The 9,791-nt window shown below is 38.7% G+C and overlaps 1 protein-coding gene across 1 annotated transcript; it reads right to left on the bottom strand.

The window, feature by feature from the left end:
- Positions 1–1,073: 1,073 nt before the first annotated feature.
- On the bottom strand, positions 1,074–6,137 carry C1GALT1 (core 1 synthase, glycoprotein-N-acetylgalactosamine 3-beta-galactosyltransferase 1). Its single transcript, XM_008942828.1, has 3 exons — positions 5,900–6,137; positions 3,560–4,227; positions 1,074–1,283 (listed from the first exon to the last, which is right to left on the bottom strand). The coding sequence occupies exons 1-3, from the start codon at positions 6,120–6,122 to the stop codon at positions 1,074–1,076; spliced, it is 1,101 nt and encodes a 366-aa protein (XP_008941076.1). The 5' UTR covers positions 6,123–6,137.
- Between the last annotated feature and the right edge of the window lie 3,654 nt (positions 6,138–9,791).

Raw genomic sequence — 9,791 nt, 5'->3', positions numbered from 1 at the left:
GGGAAGCAATCAAATCAGCTTTGCTGCAGTTTTAAAATAGGACTTGTTTGTATCTGTAAAATTCTAATGAATAAAGTAACTCCACGGTCTCAAAGTACAGTGATGTGAAAATTAAAATAGAAACAAACTGATTATAATACTGGCTGGAACCAAGCTATTATAACGCCACTGTAGCTTTGCTAAGATGCTATTCTTTCCAATTTACATGGAAGGTGTGATAGAAGAGAGACTTCTATTTCAAAAAGCATCCACCTTATCTTATGCTGAGAAAATGTGAGATTAATTTTTATATCCATCCAATCAATAGGATAAGTTAATACAAAAAGAAAAAGCTACAGGCAAATAGATCTAAGCACCTTGCATCACCTCAGCAATTTAAACAAGACTAACTATTTCTGGGTTTCTCCCTAGAACAGTAGAGATCCAAGTTCATATTGTTTCGTAGAGTTGTACAACAGAGACTTAAACATTTTAAAAATAATTCATAGCAGCGAATTCCATTTCTGAAACAATTCCGATTAATCTTTTGGGTAGATCTCCACCTATTCATAACAACTCGTCTGTCCATAAGGCAAAGCAGACTTGGGACCATTTTCACACCTCTCCCCTCTGTACAGGGCAAGGTACACAGAGTAACCTCAAGATACAGAGAATACCAGAGCAAGCCACCCTCAGGTATTTGACTGTGCAGCACCCAGTTTCTAATATTAGAATTGAGCTAACAGAACATCTGGAAGGAAACAGAGAACAGAAAAAGGAACAGAAATACTGTATATCTTTGAACCCATCCACTATGGTTTTGATACAAATTCTTCCAGATATTAGTGTACCAGAACAACCTCCTATTTCACAGCTTTAGGGCCCCAAATCTTCACAAGCAGGGCTGCAAGGTCACCCTATCCCAAACAGTCAGAGCCAGACTCTGCTGTACACAGACAGCGGCAGAAGTACTGCCAACATGATTTTTGAAAGAAGAATCACCATGAGTAATTTTAGTCCACAAGTTTCATGCAGGAATTTGAGAAGACTCTTATTCATTGTACTGTCTTCTTTTTGCTTTCTTCGAAGTCCAATTAGTTCTCAGAAATTTTTTGCTTTAGCTTTTGATTATCCTCCAGTGCTTCATTTTCACTCTGCTGTTCAGGTCTCTTTGCCGAATCCGGATTGTACCGGTACAAATACCCGTATGGGCGGAGATGATAAATCAAATATTCCAGATGATACATAGTCACAGAATCAACATAGTGGAATGAAACAGCTAGATCGGAGCAGCATCCGGGACCCTAAAATACAAAACAAATCAAGATCATCCCCAAGAATTGAAAAGCATGCCCTGAATTAGAGATCCAGGAAGGACTGGAACATACTTGACTGGATGGTAAGAAATTCACTATTGTCAGACGTACACATACTTGTTTAGGCAAGCAAAATCTATCAGATATACCTGCCAAAGTACCCCTCCAAAATAAAGCTGGATAAAGTCTTTCTCTTCTGTAATCAAGCCAGCGAAAAAATCTGGCTGCCCTCATGGCAGCATCCACCCAGAACACATGCACCAAACCTGTGTGCACACCCGTGTCTGCTCACAGCATGCAGTTTGGCAAAGATGTCAGTATCTAACTTCCTACAAACAGAAAGTTGTAACAAATAATATTGCAGCTGTTTGGGGTTCTTCAAGTTTATTAATCTTGTTGATATTATTAAGCAATTTTAAGAGCTAAAAGATCATTGTTAACAAATTTGTTACAACTTTATTTTCTAGCTCACATTCAGCTTTGAGAATGCTTTTCTGGAAGATAGTTTTGTGGTTTTTTTTTTTTTTTCCCCATCAGATCTGACTGTGCAGCTACTAATATTCCAACTCTAATTGGAACCAAGATTAAATATTTCAAGACATTGAAGAGAATAATTGTTATGTAACTATTGTTCTTTCAATACTAAGTTGGATCAATATAGCTTGGTTTTGATACCAAAATAGTGTCTATTCAAACACAAGTATGATGGGACAGGGTTGAATATGCCATTTCCATTATGGATCACCACCACTGCTGCACCAGTGACACCTGGAACTGTCCACAGCTCAGGCTGCTGCAGCCCCGAGCACCCAAGGCGGTGCTGTAACTGTTTCAAGCTACAGAAATGCTCTAGCCACTGAATACAAGCACAAAACCATATGCTTTACAAGGAAAAATATCTACTGAAGAACTAGACCTGCTTCCCCCTGCCCCCCCAGCTTTACTGTACAAAATATCTCATATCCTATCCTTGATTTCAGCCACTTACACTGATCTCAAAGCTTGCTGAAAAAACAATACTTTTAAAAGTGAGATTATAATCCTAAAAAAGAAGTCACATCATAGATTGTATGATCATTGAAGTTTATCATGCTGAATACCTTTAGGTCGCTTTAATTTTATGTAGTCCCTGCTCCTCTCTCCTCTTTTTTTTCCCCCTTTTTTGTTTTTAAAATGGAGATTTTCAGACGTGGAACACAAATCACAAATGACAAGTTGAAGTTCTTGCGGTAAGAATGTTTCAGCTTGTAAATACTATTTTTGTTGCTACAACAAAAGAATTTTTTAAAAATCACTTTGCCCGCCCTCATGCTTGCCTCTACTCCAGAAGGGAGACAAGAGTCCAATACAACTATACGAGGAAAACTGATCACATTTCTTTGTTTGTGTCATGCTTTTATTTCACTTCTAGGAAACATTTATTCTTCTGTCATCTTTTTCAATGGCATTCACTTACATGTATATTTTAACAACCTTCAGCTTTCAGTGTTCAAGCCAGGTAACACTACACACAGTTATCAGTGTGATAAGAGAAGTATAAGGCAGCACATCTCAATTAGAAAGGAATAAACCTAGCAGGTAGCACAGTCACCCATACCATTACCTACCAGCCCTTCCAGTAGCTTGGTTAACAATGTCTAAGAGATTCTCAACTACAGCCATGAGCAAGGTTCAAAATGTGTTCTGCTTCTACAGGGTTTATGCAAAGTTTGCTGTTGGGCAGGAGATAAAGGTCTAAAGGTTCCACCTTCCCTTTCAGTGGGATTTAATGTAACTAAGCCATGCTATGCGACCTGCTCCGGACCGTCAACACAGACAGCTTGGAATGAGCCACGCTGGCCGAGCCTTGCTGCCCACAGTAGCTGGTGGCTGGAGGAGAAGTTAGGGACACCGTGTGTCAGAGATGAGGGACCAAATCAGAACAACAACTTTGTGAGGAAGGTAGTAGTGGTGACACCAGACAAATGTGTCAAAAAAAGTTTCCTCATTTTTTGCTGCCCACAGAACACAGCAAACCAGCACATAGCTTATAGTTCAATATTTACTAGCTCTTCTGGAACATTAAATTCTTAGCATGAACTTTTAGTTAGTTGATCCATGTATTTAACACATCTACACACAGGCACATCATGGGATATCACAACTAAACTCCTTTTCTAAAATACATTGGTCTGCTATTAAACTGCTAATTCACACACCATACACATTCATACACACCATAAGATGTACTTCATAAAATGGATACCAGGTTCCAAAGGACTTACCTCGACAGCAGGATAATAATTATAATTCCAGTACCAGAATGTTTTTGGTAGGTATCCTCTGATTAAGTGATGTTCTGGAACGAAGGGATGGAAGGTTTCCCTACCACTTGTATCTCTAGAATCTCCTGCTTCCACATTGATGATCTCCATGCATTTTCCTAGTGCTAAGTCTTCAATCGAGGAACTGTGAGAACATTTGTTTGTTTTAAATGCAGCAACAAATCTCTTCAGAGCCTCTTTGCTCAGAACATATCCTGCTCCTCCACTCATGTAGCCCTGTTTCACATACGGCTTAAACCTTCTTCCAAAGTATACTGGTTGTTCAGGACTGTATTTTGAAAGAAGCCATCTCAAATTGTCCAGTATAACATATGTATCATCATCCGCTTTCATAAACCAATCAGCATCATCAAAATAATGGTCATGTACGTATTGAAAAGCTTTAATAGTCTTCCAGTACAGTTGGTCCCTGCCTTCTTTGGTTTCTAGGCCCACAGTTGGGAAGTCTTTATTTTCCTCAGAGCTCATAAAAAGTATTTTATTACAACGTTGTGCCCAAGTGGCCTTGACATGCTTGGCTTTCTTTTCTAGATTTTGAGGTCCAGTCATAACCCAACACAGTATTTTCACCTTCTGATACAGGTCCTCTGCAATATTTTTATTCTCATCTGAAAAAAAAGAGAAAAGTTCCAAAATTATATTAGACTTGACTGTAAAACAAAGAGCAACCCCCTCCTTTCTGTTTCTAGATCAGAAAAGACATGCAGAGAGAGGAGCCGTTTGCTTCCACAAGTACCAGTTTACAAAGTTAATGTTAGATTTAGGAAGAAAACAAATAGGACTCCCAAATCCAAGAAAATAAAATTCTTAAAGCTAACTTCAACGTCATGGGATAAAAGAGAGCATAAAAGCCATATAAAAATAGGTATTTGTTCATTGAAGCGTGGCTTCAGAAAACCTTGATCTGTATATAAAAACTGTTTGGAGGAAACCTCTATGGCTGGAGGAGTAATGAAAATTAAAAAGCTGTATATTTTGCCCTACATAATGAACACAACTTAATGATTACAACTTAATGATTACAACACAAAAGGCCAAAAAGCTAATAAGCTCTGCTATGTATATGCAACTTTAGAAAATCCTAGCAAATACTTCTAAAAGAACAACATTTTTTAAGGAAAAAGCAGATGGTAAGCCAGAAAAAAAAAAGTTTGTCATGAAACCAAGTTAGATCTTATTTATAAAAAAATCAGATGAAATAAAATACTATAGAACTAGGCATTGTTATGCTAAAAAGTTTTTATTTGCAGAGAGTCCAACAAAATACAGCTATCTGAGGTGTGTAATATAATGTTTTCCAAGCTGCTAAAGTATTTATGTGCCTCAAAGAGCACAGTTTTAACTCAGGTAAAAGAATATTCTGTGGAGAGCGAGATCTGTGTAACCAGTCCTGAAATATTCCTGCTTACACTTTCTGCAATGACAGATCAGATTCCTTTGTGACAACATTCTACAATTACATGAGAAACATTCACAGACTTGTCTTACAAAGTTTGCAGTTTAAATATGCTTAAACAGCAAATCACTTATTAACATCTTCTTCAGCAAATGCATGAATGGATTTTTTCTCATCTGGGCTGTCCCAGCTTGAACACCATCTATATCTAGGATTTAGAACTCACTAATTTAATGAGATGTGCCAAAGGTAAAAGTACACCTGAAATATTAGACAGGACCTTCTTTGGGAACAAAAAAAAAAAAAAAAAAAAAAAAGAAGTCAAGAGTGCCACAGACTTTCTCCAGTTTTGACTGTGAACAGCGATCTGTGTTTGGACTGCTTCATAATCGGCTTGCCGAACAGTGACCCCCTCTTCCCCCCTGCTCCAATTCCAAGTTTCACTAATAATGGCAAAAAGTGAGGTTTGGGTTGTTTTTTTTTTTTCTTTACCTAACAGGCTAGAGCAAAAGTTAGAAATGGTCCAAAATGAGCTTCAACTTAAAGCTAAAAGGCAATTCAGCCACATCCACAATGCCACCAAATACACCCGCTTAGGAAAATCGCCATCTAGAGTCAATAGTGCATTTGCAAAGTTCCTGCTCCCAACAAATCTGGATACAGAAGCTGGACAAGCGGATGGGTTCTAAAGAAAAAGTCATTACTGTAATAAAAATGCAAACAAAGAAAATGGCCCCAGAAGTACAAAGTTAATTTGCACGTAACCTGAACATGGGGAAAGTGAAAGAAAAGGATTCATACAGTTCTTGGCAGTGAAGAGAGCAACATTTTGCAATGCAAGAAAAGGGGCCATATTGTATAATTAGCCAGTTGTAACAAAATACCTTTATGCTGCCCGAGGTCTGCATTGAAATTCATTTGTCCTTGCAGCTGACTGCTATCAGTATCTGCCGAGTGCTGACCGTGTGGATCATTGTGAAGGATCTGAGGCTTGATCTTAACCTGTTCTTCTAGTATAAGGCTAAACAGAAGATAGCACACAAAAAATCCTATCGCTGATCCAAAAGTGAAGGTTAGAAGGTTCATCAAAGACTTAGAAGAGGCCATCTCCTGAAGGAATACCCTGTCAAAAATAAGTGAAAAATATATTGAGCTTAAAGCTGCTTAACACAGATAGCAAATCTAAAACTATAGGAAGAAATCAAGGACTAAACCTTTGGAAGTAGAGGACTCACTTCTAGCTCAGGTTCAGCTCCCCTGAGCTTGCGTGGAAGTTCAAGTACAAGAGCAACACAAATATTCATATAAATTTGTACAATCATTGACACATTTAGTGCAAAAGCTTATCATATATTCTTTAGTTTAATGTTACAAAGGACAGTCAAACCACAACAGTGACTGTACATACAAAACCACATTCATTATACTTATACAGTATTTATGCAACAACGTACACATTTAAAGTGCAATATTTTAATTATCAAATTATAATATACATTTACTTCTTTATTCTCTTTGTCTCAAGAAATCTGCACTTTAAAATGCAATACCTAAGTCTTACATAAAGCTGAAAGATGGTGATCAATGTCAATCTGCAGGTCAAGACACAATATGGTCATGCAGCATACCTGAACTCCCTGAGTAAGTATATTACAGGAATTCTTCAACAGATGTCACATACAAGCAGATTTTGAGGAATTATAAAAACAAATCTACTCAAACTAGGGCAGTTGACTTCCACTTTGAAGAAGTACTGAGGATAGTCTTTCAGTAAGACAACATCTGAACTTTCATTTAGAAACACACAATTTGTAACAGGTATTTGGAGGAAGGGGAGAAAACACATCAGCCTCAAAGCCTCTTCTACACATCAAAATCCTTCTATTCCAGTAATAAAAAAAGCCCTTCACTTCAGCCACACCCTTGCTCCTCCAAAACTAAAGGACTCGGCTGACCATTTTTGTAAAATTAAATACTAGGCATGTACACCTGAATATGGTGACATTTAAGCATACCCTTGTTTTGCAGGGTAAATTTTTGTATACTAAACAGTTGCAGACAGGTCTCAGGCTGCTGAGGCCTGAGGTGCTTTCATATTTGCAAAGGGTTGGGATATTTTCTAAGAATTTATGACTGAACTACAAAAACACTGACTGTTAAATATATACTGGATTCAAGCCAGGGCCTTACAAACAAGTTGATGATGTTCCCTCCATTAGGATCGTTCTTGATGTCAATGGGCAGAACCCAATTTAGTTAGTTAGGGAGCCAAAAACGGAAAATTATGGCATGTACAGAGCACTGATGACAACCATCGATCAGAAAAGAGCTGCAGCCACCAAAACAACTCCTTTAGCCTGCACCCAATTCTCTCATTGGCTGTGCAGAGTCTACTGAATAAACAGTCCCCAAGCAAGCTGCATGGACCACTTTGCAGCAACAGCCCCTCCAGATGCCAGCCTCCTGTCTGTCTGAGCACTCTCCAGACCCAAAAGCAGAGAAGACAGACACCAGGAGGGCATATTGTTAGGCTGGTACTTTCAGAAATCACATGCAGATCCAGATCATTTGAGAGTGAAGCAGATCTAACATGGGGCACTGTTTTCTATCCACACTGCTAGGAAAAGGAAAGAAAACTGGAAATACAACTTGAAACACAAAATAAAAATCAGGCAATTTAAAGTCTGCATCAAATTCACAATTGTAACTGGTTGATGAGGAGCTGTAGTTCTTTAACTTGAAAAAACACATGATATAATTTTTTAATCATATGTTGTCCCTCCCCAGTTCAGTACTACATCTTGCTGGAGACTGACCAGTACCTTTACACACCACATCTTAAAAGTATAAAACTGACTGTATTATCATTTGTGACCCAGGCCTTGAAAAAAATCACTTGCCTTCCAGTTGCATTTTCATTGTCTTATATGACACTAACTTGGGAAGAAAGCAGCAGTACTTAGATCAGATGCCTTACTCCTGCCCCCTCCAAAAAAAACAACCAAACAAACCCAAAACGTTTAAGTGAAAGCCTATTTGCACCAGCAGCCTATAACACTGGAAAGTATCTACTGTACTAAGATAATTTTTTTTTCTTTTCACTTTCCCCATCAACACAAAGTCCCCTCAAAATCTGCAACACACGTTGTGGGAGAGGGCCAGAATAAAACAATGCCGTCCTTCAGTATATTAAAAGGGAGGAAAAAAAAAATCCATGCATGTATACAGTATAGCAACAGCACTTTCTAGAAGAAAAAGTCTGCATTGTTCCATTTCTCAATATTAGACTTCTCTTTGCCATACAATTTAAGTTATCTGCTCTAACAGCTGTTAAAATTACTCTTACTTAGGGAAAAAAAATCACTTGAAAATAACTGCTGCTTATTAAACTATGGAATTATGTTAAATCAGATTCTTTAGAAAAAATCTTTAAGTAAGTGTATTGGAAATGTTAAAAAAAAGTGCATTCATCACATTTGGAAATCAGGAGTTGGCAGCATTCCACAAGCAAAGAGGATTTCTAGGAGCAGGTAAGGACAGATGCTGAAGCCGTACTTCGCATTCGATATGAAATGCCTCTAGCTACAGTTTTCAATCTAAAATAACGTGTTCATTGCTCTATCAATTTTATACCATCAGGCTGTACCATTATATACGTGTGTCCGTATCCCTGTGTTTACAAACTCCATCAGTAAACAGGACAGAAATATTCATTTTTTATATTATTTTAATATTTGACATACGTAGAGTCTTTTGACTTGCCAGCAGAAGTTATAACTATATGCATGCTACTGCATCAGTCTAGAAACAGAAACTGTCTAAATGGGAGGTCAGTTCTTCTTATGCTAAGCATCCCCACTGAGACTTCTCATTGATGTTCTCTCCTTTACAGGGATTTATTCAGGGGCAAGACATGCGAAATATTTTGAGTGTTCAAGGTCAGGCTGGATGCAGCTTTGAGCAACCTGGTCTAGCAAAAGATGCCTCTGCTCGTGGCAGGGAGCTGGACTAAGTGATCTTTCAAGGTCCCAAGCCTTTCTGTGATGTTACGATTATGACGTACAGAGAGGGAAAAGGTAAGCGCAAAACCTATCAGGTTACTAAAGATCCCTATTTTTATTCTTCTCTATTCACCCAAGTTAAAAAAAAACAGACACTATTTTAAAAATCACCTACAACAAAATCCCAGGCTGAAATTTATACTCTACTGCTCTAGCGTGGCAGCTTCAACAAATCTATTTAGATATTCATGTAGGTAGCACTACTCACACCAACCAGACCAATAAAAGTGTTCAAATTCTACCACGCACACACACTCTCTCTGGTCTCCTCTGCTACTGGCACCCCAGACACACACATCTCTAAGACTTCCAGTCTCCACTGGGGTTACTGGCACATAGACCCTCACTCACCCAGGTCTCTTCAGGCACTAGCTCACCACAGACAGAGGTCCCTGGGATTTCTGGTACTCCTCCAGCTGCCGCCACTTAGCTCTCAGTATGCACACGTGAACACAGCAGAGCCCTCTCACCCAGGAAAACAGTCAGAATGGAGCTTAATGAGAAAGCAGGGCAGGCAGTGGGCAATCTGCGTCAGAGCAGGGCCCAACATACCGACCAGCCGTTCGTTTACAATTGACCCGGCCCTCTATCCCCTTATCCTTCTATTTTCTTACACTTGTTCCTCCTCAACACATCCTGTTCCCACCCTTTAGTCCCTCCCCTAAGCATTCCACAATAAAATTTGTACAGTCACAAGATGTTCTTCTCCTGCATC

The sequence above is a fragment of the Merops nubicus genome, unplaced genomic scaffold (genome assembly GCF_000691845.1).
Source record: "Merops nubicus isolate BGI_N331 unplaced genomic scaffold, ASM69184v1 scaffold46706, whole genome shotgun sequence".
In the NCBI taxonomy this organism is placed as follows: Eukaryota; Metazoa; Chordata; class Aves; order Coraciiformes; family Meropidae; genus Merops; species Merops nubicus.
The sequence above is the reverse complement of the archived record's forward strand: the minus strand, read 5'-3'. Positions and strand labels throughout refer to the sequence as shown.